The sequence below is a fragment of the Mobula birostris genome, chromosome 11 (assembly GCF_030028105.1).
Source record: "Mobula birostris isolate sMobBir1 chromosome 11, sMobBir1.hap1, whole genome shotgun sequence".
In the NCBI taxonomy this organism is placed as follows: Eukaryota; Metazoa; Chordata; class Chondrichthyes; order Myliobatiformes; family Myliobatidae; genus Mobula; species Mobula birostris.
In genome coordinates, this window is record NC_092380.1 from 90,355,398 (window position 1) to 90,373,762 (window position 18,365).

The window sequence follows — 18,365 nt, forward strand, 5'->3', positions numbered from 1 at the left end:
GTCGACTATTTATTCCTCTCCATAGATGATGGCTGAGCTGCTTAGCTCCTCCACCATGTTTGTATGATCCTCTGGATTTCCAACATCTGCAGAATCTCTCGTGATATCTTTTTAAAAATGATTAAATAATTAAATATTTATAAAGGACCAAATAATTAATTCAAACACATTCATTAACTAAATAATGAAGTGTTTAAAAGAAACATTTAGAACAGCTAGGTTACAACGTTAAATTATTATGGTTTGCCTCCAAAATGAAAGCAAGGGAATTAAGATAGAGCCATGATCTAATTAAATGAATGATTTCATGAAGCTGAATAGATTTACTCCTAATTTGTCACCCACACTGGCATTTTCCAAAGCTTGTTGTATAAAACCAGCACATTTGCCCATGTAACTGCCTCTTCTTCATTACATACAAACTGCTTTTTTTTTCTGATTAGAATACCAAAGCAAATTTCTGTTCATAAAGTCCACAACCTTTTGTTCAGGAAAGCTAAATAACATAGGGGTTTATAGCAGTATCACTTAACTCTTGGGCCATAAAATGAAACTAGCCAAGATTATGAAAAAATAGCACTCTTCTCTGCTAGTTTCTCTTAAGAAATTTCTATAAATTATAACGATTTGACATCATGTAATAATATTTAATAAAACACAAACTGGTATAGGTTACGAAACATTAATTAACATAGAAGCTTGTATTTATATAGTCCTTTCACATTTGTTTTAAAATATTTCAAAGTGCTTTACAGTCAATTAAGTAATATGACCAGTCACTGTTGCAGAATTAGGGTAGAAAGAAACAACATGCTCCATTATACTGACCAAGTACTGAAGAAAGTGAAATGAAGGCAATTATTATTCTGCCAAATTGAAGAACTTCAGGCATTTGCACATACGCAATTTAACGCATAATTAGAGTATTTACTGTCAGTAATAACTTGTTACTTCAGGGTACGTTGTTGAGTCAGTGAATATTGCAGTCAGCAACTTGACGTTGCAGTAACCACCGAAAAAGGTGATCAAGTTGAATGAAATATTGCAGAGTTTAAACTAAACTACTGTTGGCAGAACTACCCAGCCCAGAAAAACTAATTTTCTGCATGAAATCTACTCCTTTCAGAATAATGGATATGAATTTTTTGTTTACTTTAATGATTTTCCATTAACTTTATATCATTTAAGATTATATTACATTGGCAGTCTTTATCAGCTTCTGATCAAAATGCATTAAAAGATAAAAATTATAACTTTTTACTTATTTCTTTGATGTCTATCAGAATTCTTCAGTCAGATTGTCATCTTATTCACCCTAATATTATCACTCTTTCTGGACATGACAAAAGCTACAGAAGTACCAGATCCACATCTGCAAAACAGATATCCAGGCTATGAGGTCTGCTGAGTCTTTGTTGGCAGGGTTATTTGAGAGATAGAGTGGCATCTGATCTCTTATTGCAGACTACAAGCTGTATATTTAGGACATCAACTGTCCTTCAAAACAACGTTAAAAGCTCAGAAGGATTCAGCATTTTTGAACAAAGATATTAACCAGTGAATTGCTCCTTTGTTGTCAAAATATTACACAAACATTCATACCAATAAGATCTTGACAAATGAAATTAAATTCAAAAATCAAAATAATTATTAAAATACTTATGTAATATTCAAATTAACACTTGGTCTGTTCATTTCCCTTTCAGATTCAAAATCCATCTTGGATTGGTAACAATGGTGCCTCCTCTCCAGTGCCAGCCTGTGTTGTGCCCTGTGAAACAGTAACATCTTGCATGTCCCCACATGCACACGCACATGCTCCAGCTGGGGTATCCGACTTCCTGGGTGTTTCTGCCCCTGGCAGCCATGTGGGACAGGCACATATGGGTGGTCTCTTTGGCACCGCTGGGCTTGGGGCCGCTATTAACACATTTGACATCAGTAATGAACCAGATCGAAAGTCATCCAGCATTGCAGCCCTAAGAATGAAAGCCAAGGAGCACAGTGCTGCAATATCTTGGGCTACATGATTGACTTAATGTTCATATTCAAACACTGAAAATAATACACTATGCTGGACTAAAGACATAAGAGAACATGGAGATTTATATGCAGCACTTTTCCTATTATAGGTTGGTAGGATTAGAAAGGAGGTTTACTTCTATTTAGAAATATTTATATTTTACCTTTTGCTACCCTGTAAACTATTCAGACAGTTTCATTTGAAAGTGATATCCTAATGCTTCTAAAAGTATCTATAACAGAAACATTAATTTTGCAATTAGAATTTTAAAAATTTCAAAGGAAATAGCTTTTTGAAGGAAGTTTATCTAAGTACATTCGTGGTGAGTATGAAATCAGAAGCACATGTAGAAGGACTATTTTATAAAATAGAGACAAGCAATTAAAATGATTCTCCTGCTTAACTATTCTGATAAGACCTTAACAAGAAAAGATAAACCATTCAAACAGAACAACCACTGAATCACAAAGTGGGAAATATTGTTTATTCTATATTGAATGAACTAATTATTAGATTCTGAAATCCTTTACAATTTTGTAATTCTTATTAAGTATATCATATTATTCTAATTGAACTTTAAGAAATAGTTTACAAATTGCAAAAGATTTCCATCTTGCCATATAGGTCTAAGTTCCATTTAGGCTAGGAGTCCTTGTAGTATATTGGCCGTGACTTCTTTAGATACAAGTTTGTTTCATTTTGATAGAAAATAAAACCAACTGGATATCAAGTTCAAATTATTTGTTAAATTGCTAATTCTGCAAAAAGAACATTTACTTGATTTGTAAACATTAAAAAAACCCTATGTGACTAGTCCTAGGCACTGACCTATAGTAGAAACAGTAGTTTAAGATCTTGCAAAGTTTACACAATTTAAAAACAAAAGACAAGAAAACGTCTTACAAATAAACAAAAATGTTTTATTGTGTACTGTGCTAATATACCAAAAGTGAAATGTTATAGTTTTAAATGTAATTATCTTTTGCAACATTCACGCCCATTGCTATTACTTATACTACTGAAGCAGAAGGTTGAAGTTCAGAGTAATATATCTGTTTGGGTGTGTTGTGTACTTTTGCTGAAATAAAGTCTTGAGACTATTACTGTTATAATTTGTTGTAAAATATTTTAACCTTGTAAACTCCTTTAGCTTTAATTGCCTTGTTTTAAATATAATAGTAGCAAAGGGTGCAGTTAGATTACATTCAATAAAAAGTGTTACTGCATCCGAAGTAGTGTTTATCATTACTGTGAGAATTTAGCAAACTCATAATTTGCCCGTGTTATATTGGTTTATGAATAAGTTATTGCACTTGGAACCATGTTTTGCATATGTAATTTCTTAGGAAACTGTAAGAGTGGGTCAGGGTGGTGTGTGTTGTTGTGACAGGTATAATCAATAACCCAATAAAAAAAAGTCTTTTTCCTACTGAAAAGAAATGTCTTTTTTCCAGCAAGGAATGGTGTTGAAATGTGTTAATGATAGCTAAGTTCTCACATTAATTGGACTGGACAAAAATACCAACACTGCCCTTCTGATCTGCTGACAGAGTATACAGCGGATTACAGAACTTGTGTTAACAACAGGTGTCAGGGGATTTACAAAGGTAACACTGAATGCAGTCAATTTATAAAAACAGGCCATCTCCAAAGAAAGTTAAACATAGAAACTACCATCTACTAATATTTCTTTAACATTTCTTCACTTAAAAAAAATTGAAAGAATTGATGTCCTAATGTAATAGTGATTCAAATTTGGCAAAAAAATACACAAGAATTAAATGCAATTGTCTATCATTCACCTTTTATAAACAAACTGATATCACAATTTCTTTTGAACGTATCTAACTTCAAGCAACAATTTGACTGGCACCCATTTCAGAATCATCCATAGATGAAGGTAGAGTAGTAGACTTAGTGTATATGGATTCGGAAGGTCAAGCAATAGACGTAGTGTATATGGATTCGGAAGGTCGAGCACTAGATGTAGTGTATATGAATTTCAGCAAGACATTTGACAAGGTACCCCATGCAAGGCTTATTGAGAAAGTAAGGAGGCATGGGATCCATGGGGACCTTGCCTTATGAATCCAGAATTGGCTTACCCGCAGAAGGCAAAGAGTGGCTGTAGATGGGTCATATTCTGCATGGAGGTTGGTGACCAGTGGTGTGCCTCAGGGATCTATTCTGGGACCCCTTCTCTTTGTGATTTTTATAAATGACTTGGATGAGGAAGTGCAGGGATAGGTTAGTAAATTTGCTGATGACACAAAGGTTGGGGGTATTGTGGATAGTGTGGAGGGCTGTCAGAGGTTACTGTGGGACTGACAGGATGCAAAATTGGGCTGAGATGTGGCGGATGGAGTTCAACCCAGATAAGTGTGAGGTGGTTCATCTTGGTAAGTCAAATAGGATGGCAGAATATAGTATTCAAGGTAAGACTCTTGGCAGTGTGGAGGATCAGAGGGATCTTGGGGTCCGAGTCCATAGGATACTCAAAGCTGGCGCAGGTTGACTCTGTGGTTAAGGCAGCATATGGTGCATTGGCCTTCATCAACTTTGGGATTGAGTTTAAGAGTCAAGAGGTAATGTTACAGCTATATAGGACCCTGGCCAGCCTGCACTTGGAATACTGTCCTCAGTTCTGGTCACCTCTCTACAGAAAGGATGTGGAAACTATAGAAGGGGTGCAGAGGAGATTTATGAGGATGTTGCCTGGATTGGGGAGCATGCCTTATGAGCATAGGTTGAGTGAACTCTGCCTTTTCTCCTTGGAGCGGCAGGGGATGAGAGGTGACCTGATAGAAGTGTATAAGATGATGAGAGACATTGATCGTGTGGATAGTCAGTGGCTTTTTCCCAGGGCTGAAATGGCTAATACGAGAGGGCACAGTTTTAAGGTGCTTGGAAGTAGGTACAGAGGAGATGTCAGGGGTAAGTTGTTGTTGTTGTGTTTTTATTCTATTTTTTTTAAACGCAGAAAATGGTGAAAGTGTAGAATAGGCTGCCAGCGACGGTGGTGGAGGCAGATACGATAGGGTCTTTTTAAAGAGACTCCTGGATAGGTATATGGAGCTTAGAAAAATAGAGGACTATGGGTAACCGTGGGTAATTTCTGAAGTAAGTACATGTTCGGCACAGCATTGTGGGCCGAAGGGCCTGTATTTTGCTGTAGGTTTTCTATGTTTCTATTACTGGCAGACCGTTACTGCAATCCCCAGCTATGAGGAAATAGCCCCACTGCCTTGTGGGCAGCCTCGGAAGGGCTGAAGGCTATGGGAGTAAACCCAGACAGAAAATCCGAAGTGGAGCTCCTAAGGTGGCTGGACATCACTGAACATTCTTCCTGCATCAAAGCTGGTGCCAAATACATTGCAAACACGAGGAAATCTGCAGGTGCTGGAATTTCAAGCAAAACACACAAAAAGTGCTGGTGAACGCAGCAGGCCGGGCAGGCCTGACGAAGGGTCTCGGCCCGAAATGTTGACTGTACCTCTTCCTATAAATGCTGCTTGGCCTGCTGCGTTCACCAGCATTTTTTGTGTGTGTTGCCAAATATATTGTTTCGCTTTCCTTTGGACTGCACTGGTGAGGCTGAGAAGGGTATCTTGACGACTGAGCATCCCAAGATCTCCATACCTTCCCCTCAGGCTTATGCCCTGGAGAGGTCACTCCAGTGCTACTGTTTGCAGCGACAGAACTGACTGACCCACAGCGCACACTGTATTTCCATTGTCCTGTGAGATAGACGGATGCTATCATCATCATTACTGCAAGGCGCATCATCTCCAAAAACAATCCAACTACTCACCAAGGCTTTTCTGATAGCATCTACCAACTTTCACCAAACATAAGGACAAGATGAGCAATGGGATGAGAAGATTACCAACGCCTTGTAGTTGCTCAAAGAATCATATTATCTCAACAATTAACTACATTGCTGTTTCATCATTGTCCATTGGTCAAAATCCTGGATCTCCCAACATCACTGCATTACAGGAGCACTTTCACCACGTTTTACACTGTAGCGGCAGCTGTCCATTGGAATAATTAGAGATGTGTAATAAAGGCTAGCCTTACCAGTGATGCCCACATCCTACCAATGGATAAGAGAAGACATTAAATTTGTTACCGCCTTGTTAATTTTGTTAAATGCATTTATTAGCTGGTGTACTTATCACAGGACTAACAATAACCAATGGTAATAGCAAATCAATTTATTTAAATGATTCACAGCTGTTCACCCAAAGAACATTAGACAGTCCTATTGTCTATGAAACAGACATCAGTAATTTATCGTGTACAGAGACGAATCACAAGTTATTAAGTACAATAAAATCACAATGACACTTGACAAAAAATAAGTATTAAAATACAAACTCAAAGAATGGGGGACAATATAGGAAATAACCTTATCATTTATGATTATACAAACCTTAGAGAAAGATCAACAATGCCAATGAATAGTTTATAGTTGTGGAGATCCAATGCATAATTTTAGGACTTTACGAGGTTCAGGCTCTTAATACATTCATTCACTTTCAAAGAAGAGCATCTAATATATGATAGAGTGTGTAAATAGTTAATAAGCCCCTTGATTATTGTCATCCAAATCTTCTTATTGAACAAAAATATTCGTGACTTGACTTTGTTTGCTTTCATGACACAGGAGAACATTCTACAGCCTCCCAAGTTTACCATTCCTGGCAAGTGGCAGGACCAGTTGCACATTCCACATTGGTAACCTCATTAATATTTCTATCTGAACATGGGATTACATCAATTCTTCACCTATTAGATCAGAAGAGAAGGGCCAATAGACCAACCTTAGTTTATTTCTAACAAAAGCCTATTTTTTTTAATCCCTCCACAATTGCATCCAAAAATGGTATGCTATGTTTTTAAATAGTGAGAAATGTTATCAGTGGTACATTTCCCTTATATTTGTTTGAGTCAATGCCTCTAGCATTGGAGCTGTGTCACGCTGCCTTATACCTATTAAGTTCACAAACACTAGTTTTCTAGTTAGCAACTCTGGTTTTAAATAGCGAACGTTACATACTTTTAACATTGTGATATTTTAAACACTTAAGGCCATAATTTAGATATGCAATGAATTTGCTGCAAAAGTTTAGACATCTGTTTTTAATAAGATATCTAGATACCATACTAATTCAAAATTTGATATTCTTTCCATTAATACATAATCTTCTAGTATTTAGAACTCCTTTTCCGTTCTAGCCTTAAGATGTCAACTCTTACTTGTACCAACGGGCTTTCAAAACAAGAGCTAACTATCAGCTTTTTATGTTTAAATATGGCTGACAGCCAAAAGACTATTGAAACAGGGTATGCTTCACTGCAAATTCCACAAATACTCTTTCCAGCAGAAGTCAGAAGGACTGGGAGCCCTGGCTGATATTCCTTTATATTGTCTGGATCAAATGCAATCTGATGTGGGATAAAAATCAGTAAATATTAAACAAAATTAAACTGCAACAAATTGTGGTATACTAATTGGTAACCTATTGTATCATTTAAAGTGTAGCAATATACAGCATATATATTAACTACTGATATGGATTGAATGTGTATACAGTACCTGGAGTTGGGATTCTATAGTTTCCTTGTCTTTGTGATATAATCCATCAGTCAGATAAATAAGGGTATTCCAAGGATGTAAACCAAAGTATGAATTTATAAGCACTGTGAAAAATTTCACTGAAAAGCTGCTATAGTTGTTTAATAGACTTCAGAGAAAGAAACAACGATGGTCTAATACAGTTCAAGTTGATTTTCGTGACACAAAAAAACCCACTTAAAACCAGATTCTAACAATTTACATTTGGTAAGAAAAAGGCAATTTTCACTAACATTCTGGGTTTAATTCCTACAAGTGAAAGTAGATTTGTCATCACAAAACCTGTAAACAACAGCAGCAACTTAGTAAATATTTGCATCTCCTAGTCAACATTTCATCTTCAACTAGTCATAGAGCACTGCAGCCTTTTGGGCCATCTAGTCTCTGCTGGCCTGGTCTTCTGCCTAGCCTCATCTATCTGAACCCAGACCATAGCCCTCTATGCCTCTCCCATCCACGTACCCATCCATCTAAAGCACATTGAAAGTTAGGTAGTGGAAAATAGGAGCTGCTTTTGATTATATCTCACTTTAGCTCAAAAATAATTTCTGTATTTAAGTACACTGATGGGAGGAGATTCATAAATACAAGTTCTTTTTTCTCTACTGCAAAGGATGTAACTGAGTAAGATTTACCAAAATGTTTTAAAATTCACTGGTAAATTTTAGCAGACACCATTAATTCCTCTTGCACTGTCAGAAAATAGCTTTATTATAAACTCATAATGCAGGTGCATTAATGCTAATCACTGACAGTGGGATAGCATCACCAACTAAAGTTACCTGATCTAGGAATAACATTTACACAGACAGTATGCAAAATATCTATATTTTGGCCCTTGTAACTCATGGTACTGATGGTATTGTTTTGACATTATTTTCAATTCATTAATCATTGCCAAAGTATTATGATTATCAAAGCATTGATATTATGCCTCAACAGGTCACAATAAACAAGGAAAATAAAACTTATGGCTTAATAGCTGGATCACAGCAAAGAAACTATTGCAGAGAAGATAACTAGGACAGGATTTTGTGATGTTAAAATTGAATATGGCAGCTGTTGGAAAATATTTCAGTATAAATGGCTCCACAAATCAGGAACATACTTGGTTTCTCTCAATGATAGCTATAACTGGCATCAATTAAATATATCTAAGCAGACTGTTGTTCAACAGGCAGCCCTTTGGAAGGAAACAAATGTGCAAAACGCTGCACCAGTTTAAAGCAGCTAGGTGCCTGTATTATCTCAGGAAGATTTGATTACATCAAATGAATCAATGGAACTCTAGAACTTGCCAAATCCCTCATTTGATGAATGACAGAGTGTAATATAAATCATGAGTTCTAATACAATGCTTTTGAGTGTGCTGCTGGATTCACTCTGCAATAATCTTATGCACTGCCTAATGAACAACTTCAAGACCACCAACTTATTAATACCAGTAGCAAGGAGAAGCATTTTACATGGAATTCCTAGGATTCTTGTAAGTTCCTAATTCTTTTGCATCCGGATAGGAACCAGTCATGCATCACCCTTACAATTGCAAGATTTTGGTTGAAATCTTAACTATCAGTGCATCTTTATTGTATAAACATTGTTCAACAAAACTGTTTTTTTAAAAAATATATCCAGTATATTTCCCCACCTCAAGGCAATGATTCCTGCAGGAATTTGACTGCAGAGGTGGTGTTGACACTCAATTCCTGTAATTACTGGAAGGATATCGGGCTTGTTTTGTGTGATATAATGTAGAAAGGAAGCATCAATCATACCCTTAACTCAAAGTCTAACAGCCTGGATATGCCAACAAGGTTTTCTGGATGGTGATCTGATACTTAAGCACCAATCTTAAGTGTTCTCTTTCTCTCTATTCACCAGTACACTGTAAATATTGGGGAAACTCTTCATCTTCTCTGGGAAGTCATCCTTGTACATCACAGGGCCTTCTCAGGACATCACTGCCTCCCAATGCCAGCTGTCTGTTTCCCTGCCTTTCTTGTCAAGATCAGCCTCTTTCAGCATCATTGTTTGTATATTAAATTCTACAGTTCAAATATAGACTTCAAGATAAGCGGCTATTCTAGACAGTTCAACATGACCAACCTAAAAAGATGTCATATTTCTACAAAGGCAAGTTCATTTGAAATATTACTTTGAACTATACATTATGAATAGCTAATCAAGGGCACAGTAAGCTTCTAGTGTTATGCCTGCAACGATGTTAAAATGGAATTTGTCAGTAACATGATCAACACGAGTTTGAGAACAGTTCGACAAATATTTTAATGCCCAAACCAGCAATATTGTGTTATAATAATTAAAAAGCAACTGCATAGTCAAAATGCATTGTGAGTAAACTTGGGTTTTGTTCTTCGATAGTCATCAAAATATAAAATACACTTTTAATTTAAAAACAGAATCTTTTCTGCCATGTCAATCTAATGTAAATTCATCAACATCCATCATTTTAAAAATACATCAAATGTTGATCTGTAGTTTGTAAATGCTATTACAGCAGTAGATACCTTTAAATTCCTGATCGCCTGGTTTCAAAACATACAGCAGTCAGACCTTATTAAAGCACCTTGTGCCACAAAGCTGCTGTTAATGTGGCCAAGATTTTGATGATTTCCATTTTATAAGCTGCCAATATTAGGAAAACTCTTCAACTTCTCAGGAAAGTCATCCTTGTACAAGACAGGGTCTGCTCGATGCTCCACTACTTTCAGTGGCATGATCCCAAACACAGATGCAAATTTATTGATGCATTCTGACCTGCAATTATATTCCCATGGTGTTAAATATGTACTTAATGATATCTAATAAAGCACTGTCAGAAAAACATCTGCACAACCAGAGGTCATTACAAAGCTGATAGCAATACTAATAAAACTGGGAAATCATCCCTTAAGCTCTTTATGCAGAGTTAAAAACTAAGAAAAGCACAGCAACACTAATGTTTATAAGAAGCTCTAATAAAGCAAATGCTCATAAACTCACAAGTAAATTTAAAAAATTGAGGTCTTCAATTATTTCATAGTTAGGGCTTATAGCAAAACTAAACAGTGAAATATAGAGATACAAAATGCATTAACTGTTATGTCTGTCTCAGCCAGGCATAGATTGTAAGAGACACATATAAAAACCCAAAAATAAAAGTGGGCTCTCCCTTTAATATGATTCTGACAATTCAATTTTAATCAAAATATACAAGTCCTTTTGCAATAAGTTCTGAATATCTAAATATCTACCCATCTAAATTATGAATAAAGAGTTTGAAATTTAGGAGCCCATTGTGTTCAAATACAAACAGATTTAAATGATTCCTATATCAATGATTTAAGTACACAGTGCAGAATTTTCACTGCTGCACAAGGCAGTGACTAACATTTTCTGACAGGGCTATAAATCTGGAACCAGTCATGCATGTTTTTCTTGGGCTCTTCTGAAATGGCAGTCTCAAGCTGTTAAATACATGCAAGGAATGGAGCACTTACCGTTCCACCATATGGGTCTGGTCCAGTGACAGTCCATCAATTGCAGTACACTCCGGGCACTTGAACTTTTTACGTGGGGTTACCTGCATGTCACAATAATTCCAACAATATTAATGGCACGTTTAATCCAGCTAGATGTTCAAGCACGCTTGCAGTGTAATGTGAGAGCACCATCCTTTCAGAACAGTTTGCTCAAGTTCCATCTGGCTCACTATGGCATATTTCAATTCACAAGAGATCAATAAAATTACTAGAATGCTTTCACATTCATTGAAAGTGTGTGACAACAACCCATTTAAAATCCACTTAATGATTGTTTTCACACTTCCAGGCGCCTTATACAAGCACTGGTCTCCCTATGATCACAAGGTGATGAAATGTTGCTTCCCCTTCTTTGATATTGCCTCATAACCTATGCCTGTTTTCTTATTAAGTTGACTGACAGATTCTACGAATATTTTGAGATTCTAAAGGTGACAAAGTTTATAACACCCATGTGGCTTTTCCCATTTCTTTTAATTCACAAAGCTCTTTATATAAACTTCACAATGCTAGTACCTTTTCAAGGTTGTTTTTAACAAACATTAAAGACTATAAAAATTGTTGTTTGAAAGCTTACAAAAGGAAATACAAGACAAAAAGTGACAAGGATTTTTATTTCACACCATAGAAAGTGAGGAGAAGTAGTGGAGACAGATTCGACTGTAACATTCCAATCAGATCTGGATAAAATAAAAATTGCAGAGCTATGGGGAGAAGGTGCAAGAGTAATTGGACTAGCTGTTCTTCTATAAAGTCAGTATGAATTAAATAGGCCAAGTGCCTTTCTTTGATGCTGAAAGCATTGTGATTTAAGTTTACATTCTCAGCTTCTTGAATACTTTAAAGCAAACTTATTTTAAATTGAACACACTTTTTATGAAGAGGTGAGCTTAATACCTTTTAGTGATTTCATATCGTTGGCCTTTCAGCAACTTACCTTAATTGGAGCTTTTCCAGTCATGTTGGCTACCAAGAAGTTCATAGCAATATCCTCACAGTTCATGTGATCATCCACCCAATTTTTAATATCTCCTGGCATCTTGTAGGTGTACAAATAATTAAAATACTAAGACAAAAAAAAAATCACAGATAACTATTAGAGACTATTAATTTAAACTGGCTAATTCATGAAAAGTTGGCATGGGATTCATTAATCACAGTTTTCTTTTCAAGTTCCAGTAACCTCAAGCCTGTCTAGAATCTCCTCTAGTCCTATTTCCCTTCTAGTTCTGATTCTAGCCTATTGAGTATCAGTTCAAAGTGCTAAGCACTGGACCTTAAATCTATAATTCTCCACCCTGATCTTCTCTAAGATATTGCCTAAAACATCCCTTGATCAACCCTTTTGCAACTACTCCAAGAATATGGCTCAGTTCAATACAAGATTTTGATAATGCCTCTTATGAACTACATTACATTATTTTATTACATTAAATGTAGTACACAAATAAGAGTAATGAATGTCTTAAATTCTGCGATAAAATATTTGATCATTTTAAATGTCCAAGAATTTGTTCCCTTCAAACTCCTTAAAACTCTGCATGTATGATTGTCCATAAGCAAAAGATGCTCATGGCTAAGTAATGACAAAAGATTCTGCACGTCCAAGTTTAAAAAAAATAATAAACAATGAAAATATCATATTTTAAATTAATTTCTACTAGTAAAGAATCTGATGGACAACCTTAGACAGAATAAGCATACATGATGAAGGGCACCAACTGCAACATCGGCTCGTAAATTAGGTGAACTTTTGCATGGATTTTGTTTTTGTGTTGAATGAGAATTTAAAAACTGAGTAAAAACAAGCTTGGAGGAGTGAGTACAGTACACAAATCTTTGAACATGGCAGGTCCAATGAGAAAATCGTGAAAGAGAAGTTATGGGATCCAATATTTTATTGTTAGAAAATATATAACTAAGGAAGGCATGCCAAAGCTTTATAAAACCTATTTAGGCTCAGTTGAAATAAGATGCTAGTTCTGGTCTTACACCTTAGGAAGGATATTGACAACTTTACCAAGAAAAGTTCCATTATCTGATGGATATTCAGAAACGGGGGCTATTTCCCCATTTAAAACAAGGGTTAAAAAGGATTTGATCAAGGTATCCAAAAATCCTGAAGCCTAAAAACAGAGAAATTCCTTCCCAGTTACAAAGCAGCAAACTGTAGGAGCAACACACATAAACATTGCTGGTGAATGCAGCAGGCCAGGCAGCATTTATAGGAAGAGGTACAGTCAGCGTTTCGGGCCGAGACCCTTTATCAGGACTAACTGAAAGAAGAGATACTAAGAGATTTGAAAGCGGGAAACTGTAGGAGCATTTTCCTCTACAAAGGCTTGTGGCATAGACTGCACTGACAGATTGGGTAGCAGACTGAAAAATAATATTCAAATTAGAAATGCACAAACACTTACAGGGAAGAGATTTACAGAGTCCTGAAGGAAGAGAGTTAGATAATTAAAGATGACCGACCAAATCATCAGCATAAGCACATTGTGCCAAGCAGCCTCCAGTTATATATTATCCTTTTAATAAAAAGCCTTGATTTATTTTGAATACCAAAGCCCATGAAAAAATATCATTTGGACTTCATGTGAGAAGTATGCTAAAATACACCATTCCTCCATTAATTAAGGGCAGAGTACTACAAGGTTACATGGGGCCCCTGACAGGATGCAACACTCTTAAAAAAATACTAATCGGTTTTCTTCCTATACTTTACTTCTGAGATGCAACGGGACTTGGGAGTCCTCGTACAGGATACCCTTAAGGTTAATCTCCAGGTTGAGTCGGTGGTGAAGAAGGCGAATGCAATGTTGGCATTCAATAGAGTATAGGAGCAGGGATGTGATGTTGAGGCTCTATAAGGAGCTGGTGAGCCCTCACTTGCAGTATTGTCGGCAATTTTGGTCTCCTTATTTAAGAAAGGATATGCTGACGTTGGAAAGGGTACAGAGAAGATTCACTAGAATGATTCCAGGAATGAGAGGGTTAACATATGAGGAACATTTGTCCGCTCTTGGACTGTATTCCTTGGAGTTTAGAAGAATGAGGGGAGACCTCATAGAAACATTTCGAATGTTGAAAGGCATGGACAGAGTGGATGTGGCAAAGTTGTTTCCCATGATGGGGGAGTCTAGTACGACAGGGCATGACTTAAGGATTGAAGGGCGCCCTTTCAGAACAGAAATGCGAAGAAATTTTTTTAGCCAGAGGGTGGTGAATCTATGGAATTTGTTGCCATGGCAGTAGTGAGGCCAAGTCATTGGGTGTATTTAAGGGCAGAGATTGATAGGTATATCTGAGTAGCCAGGGCATCAAAGGTTATGGTGAGAAGGCAGGGGAGTGGGACTAAATAGGAGAATGGATCAGCTCATGATAAAATGGCAGAGCAGACTTGATGGGCCGAATGGCCGACTTCTGTTCCTTTGTCTTATGGCCTTTATCTTATCAATATTATTGTTTATTAAATATATTAAAATATATTCAATACTTTCCTCTTATTTGACATGGCTTACCTTTTCCTTAAGTATATAAAGTACTGATATCAAGACTTATTTTACAAACCAATTTTAACTAATTCTTTCTCAGCACTGCCAAAATGAAGAGACCCCTTACTTCCAGTCTTTGTTTTAGACTTGTAAGTTTGGTATCACCTAATGCTTAACAATCTCACTTCATGTAGAACTGAACTGATATAGTGCCTTGTATTGACATCTTTACATATGCAAAACATATTAGTTATAGTACATTCAAAATTATGGGCAGAAATTCTTAGGGTTTCTACAGCTGCTATCTGTTCCGTTCTATCAGGACCACTGCCACAATTCACCATTCTTTTTCATGTCATTTACTTAAATTGATTTTCAATTTATACACATTTTAATAATTTGTCATGAAACAAAACTAAATACAATTATCCTTGAATGCAATTCACTCAACTATTATTGGAAACAGGGATTCTTGGACAGCTTAGAAACGGGCTTTCTTGGGAACGTTTGTCCATGTGACCATGACACAAATCTTCACCAATCCCATTTAACTGCATTGTCTCCTTTTCCTCTAAGCCCTTCGTTTTCAAGTATCTGTCCAAATGCCTTTGACACACTGGAATTGTACAGTATCTGCCTCTACTACCTACTCTGGCATCTTGTTTTAGATATTTACCATCCTCTGCATGAAAAAAAACACACCTTAAATTTTTACTCTCTCATTTTAAACGTGTGCTCTATGGTTCCAGCAGTTCTGCCCTATAACTTCAGCAGTCCTTCCCTGCAAAAAAGCCAATCTCTGTCCCACCTATGCCTCATGTAATTTAAAAAAAACTCTATAAGGTTACCCCTCAGCTCTCAAAGTGTATCACCTCACAGTTTTTATGTTATTAACTCCACAATAAATCCACCTTTCTAGCGGCATAAGGATATCTCTTTAATAAAAGTGTTTAGCAGAAGCCATATGCGTAAGTTAATTGTTTTTTTTTGTCCTACTAGCTTGAACAGGATATTACTTTTTGAAATTCACTCAGAATTTATCCACAGAACCCACTTGTCATAACCAGTTTAATACAACAATGTCCTAAAATGTCTTTTTGTTTTAGAATCTGTTTTCTAATCACGAGTTTTTTATGTTTCATACATTTCCACAATTTGATGACCCCTTATTTAGATCCTCCCTGTTTTCAGCCTGCCTGAAATCATACATATTAACACCTGTCTTAATACTGACGCTTTAATATCCAATTTGATATTTTGATGATGGTAATGGTCAAATGGCAATAATATTTCTTGTAATCCCAATCTCACCATTAAGCATTAAGACATAATTTCACCAAAAGATACCTAATTATAAATAAATCTCAAATATGTGCATGAACCTCTCACTTCGAAAATTTCAATACCCATCTCATTGTACATTGTAACAAGAATTCTCCCTGAACAGTTGGAACAGTTGTCCTCAGTTACTGTGTTGTCTTTTCAATCATTTTCAATTAGCACTTTTAATGGCATCACATGTTTCCAACAAGCTGGCTCATACGTTCCTTTAAAATTAATTCAGTTGTTTTATTTAATGTCAGAACTTTCCCCACAAACTGAATAAGAATTAATTCATACAGTACAACTACAAACTACAACTCATTATTATTCCAATCAGTGAATTTTTGTATTTTCGTTGTACTACATAATGTATTTGAACCTTCCTGATGACAAATAATGTTCACAACTATATTCAATCTCATGTTAGCATGGTTTAGAAATACATTATACCTTGTGGTAGAAAGCAGCTCCTGTTAATACCATTGAGACCTCATTTGTCCATTCTGATTCATATTTCCATTTGCTTGTCTCTTGGTCCCACAAATGAAGTCGACCAGGGTACCCCACCAGCCTGTCAGGGAACTCGCGCCATACCTACAGTAGTTGAAAATTCCAAACATTGTTACTGGCTTGAGGCAGGATAACAAAATCTATTGATTCTGTTATTAATTTCAGTTATCTATTGTGAATTTTCTTTAACTCCTCTGAAATTACCATTATGCACACTAATTGGATACGACTTGTGTTAATATTACATTTTGTCATTAAAATTAATACAAATCAACATTAGCTGGAAATGCACAGCAAGTCAGGAAGCAAATGTGGAAAGAAAATAGAGGTAATGTTTCAGGTTGAAACTTTTCATCGGAACAGAAAAAGAAAATTTGTCTAAATGGCAAAGAAGGCGGGAGATGGCAATACGTGGAATAAAGGGAATATCTGTAACAGGTTGAGATGACATAGCCATTACACTGACAATCTGCTTTGTATACTGTTTTTCTAGTATTTTGTTTCTATTTCAAATTTTCAGCAACTGTAATTTTAATTTTCTTTTTTTAAATTTTATTTTTATTTGGATAAGGAATTCACAAATATCATGTACTTTTTTCACACATATAACCTTTTCCATTTTTTAATATGTATAAAACTATAATTATTTATACATTCTTAAGTACACATTGAGATGATATAAAAGGAAATTAGACACTTAAATAGATAATTATGTACTGTGGTAATTCTAATCTATTAGGCTAAGTAATGGTATTAGTTGTTAAGAAAAATAGTAATAATAGTTTCCATATAACTCTTCTGGACCATTTCCACTGGTCCAAAATGTTGTATGTAAGCCTATGTAACAACCATTGTAGGTGTTTATATCCTAATTTGTTCATGCTTGCTCCTGCCCGCAGACATAATTATCCAATCCCTATGTACTTATTTACTTAATTTTTCGTTTTTTATCCCTTTCCCAAATCTTCCCCTTTACTTGTGTTAATTCTCTATTTTCCAAAAGAAAATAAAAAAAAAGACATTTAGACTAGGGGTGCTTACGTTAGCAATATTACTGTGTTGATGAGAAGAGCAGTATAAATCATTAGGAGAGTCATCTAAAGTCTGCTCACATTGGGGTTATATATTCAATCCATTTATTCCAGATTTGATAAAATTTTTCTTTTTGAATTCTCAGGGAGTAAGTCAACTTTTCCATTTTAAATATTTCCAAGATAATTTCGTGCCAATCTTCTAATGTAGGTGGTATTGGATTTAGCCACTTTCTAGTGATTGATTTCTTACTTGCCGCTAAGAGGGCCTGCAGCAACTTTATATCTTCCTTCTGTTCAAGAAACAATACATGCCCCAAATAGAGCGTCTCAAAGTTCAGAGGTATCTGGGACCTAAGTACCTTAACTAATGTTCTATGAATACCTTCCCAATATAGACTTAATTTAGGGCAATCCCAGAAAATATGAAAATGATTTGCCTCCTTGGAGCCGCACCTTCTCCAACACGTCACGTTTGTATCTTTATATTTTTCCTGATATGGGGTCTTGAAGTATCTTATAATGTTTTTCCAACAATGTTCTCTCCAAGTCAAAGAATTAGTCGAGGACCATTGAAAGCTGCAGATTTTCCCCCAAGCCTCCTCTGAAAGTACCAACCCCGCTTCTTTCTCCCACTTCTCTTTAATATACAGTGTATTTACATTTTTAGCATGGGAGAGTGCATTATATAATCGAGAAACTGATTTACTAGGTATTGAACTGCAAGCCGAATTCAGAATCTTGAAAAATTCTAATTCTACTGTTGATAGGTCTATATAACTACAACTCTGGTTAACA

At 35.9% G+C, this 18,365-nt stretch overlaps 2 protein-coding genes across 3 annotated transcripts in view; one reads left to right on the forward strand and one right to left on the reverse strand.

Moving 5' to 3' along the window:
* Positions 1-3,179, forward strand: part of alx4a (ALX homeobox 4a) — a 40,274-nt gene extending 37,095 nt beyond the window's left edge. Inside the window, exon 4 of the mRNA XM_072273167.1 lies at positions 1,707-3,179. Coding sequence (XP_072129268.1) covers positions 1,707-2,030 — 324 coding nt within the window. The 3' untranslated portion in view covers positions 2,031-3,179. The remainder of the gene's footprint in view (positions 1-1,706) is intronic.
* Positions 3,180-6,225: 3,046 nt separating this feature from the next.
* Positions 6,226-18,365, reverse strand: part of ext2 (exostosin glycosyltransferase 2) — a 164,969-nt gene continuing 152,829 nt past the window's right edge. For both annotated transcript variants that reach the window (XM_072272694.1, XM_072272695.1), the window contains 4 exons: positions 16,477-16,620; positions 12,144-12,272; positions 11,165-11,247; positions 6,226-10,442 (listed from right to left, as the gene is read on the reverse strand). In XM_072272694.1, the coding sequence (XP_072128795.1) occupies positions 10,304-10,442; positions 11,165-11,247; positions 12,144-12,272; positions 16,477-16,620 (495 nt within the window). In that variant the 3' untranslated portion in view covers positions 6,226-10,303. The remainder of the gene's footprint in view (positions 10,443-11,164; positions 11,248-12,143; positions 12,273-16,476; positions 16,621-18,365) is intronic.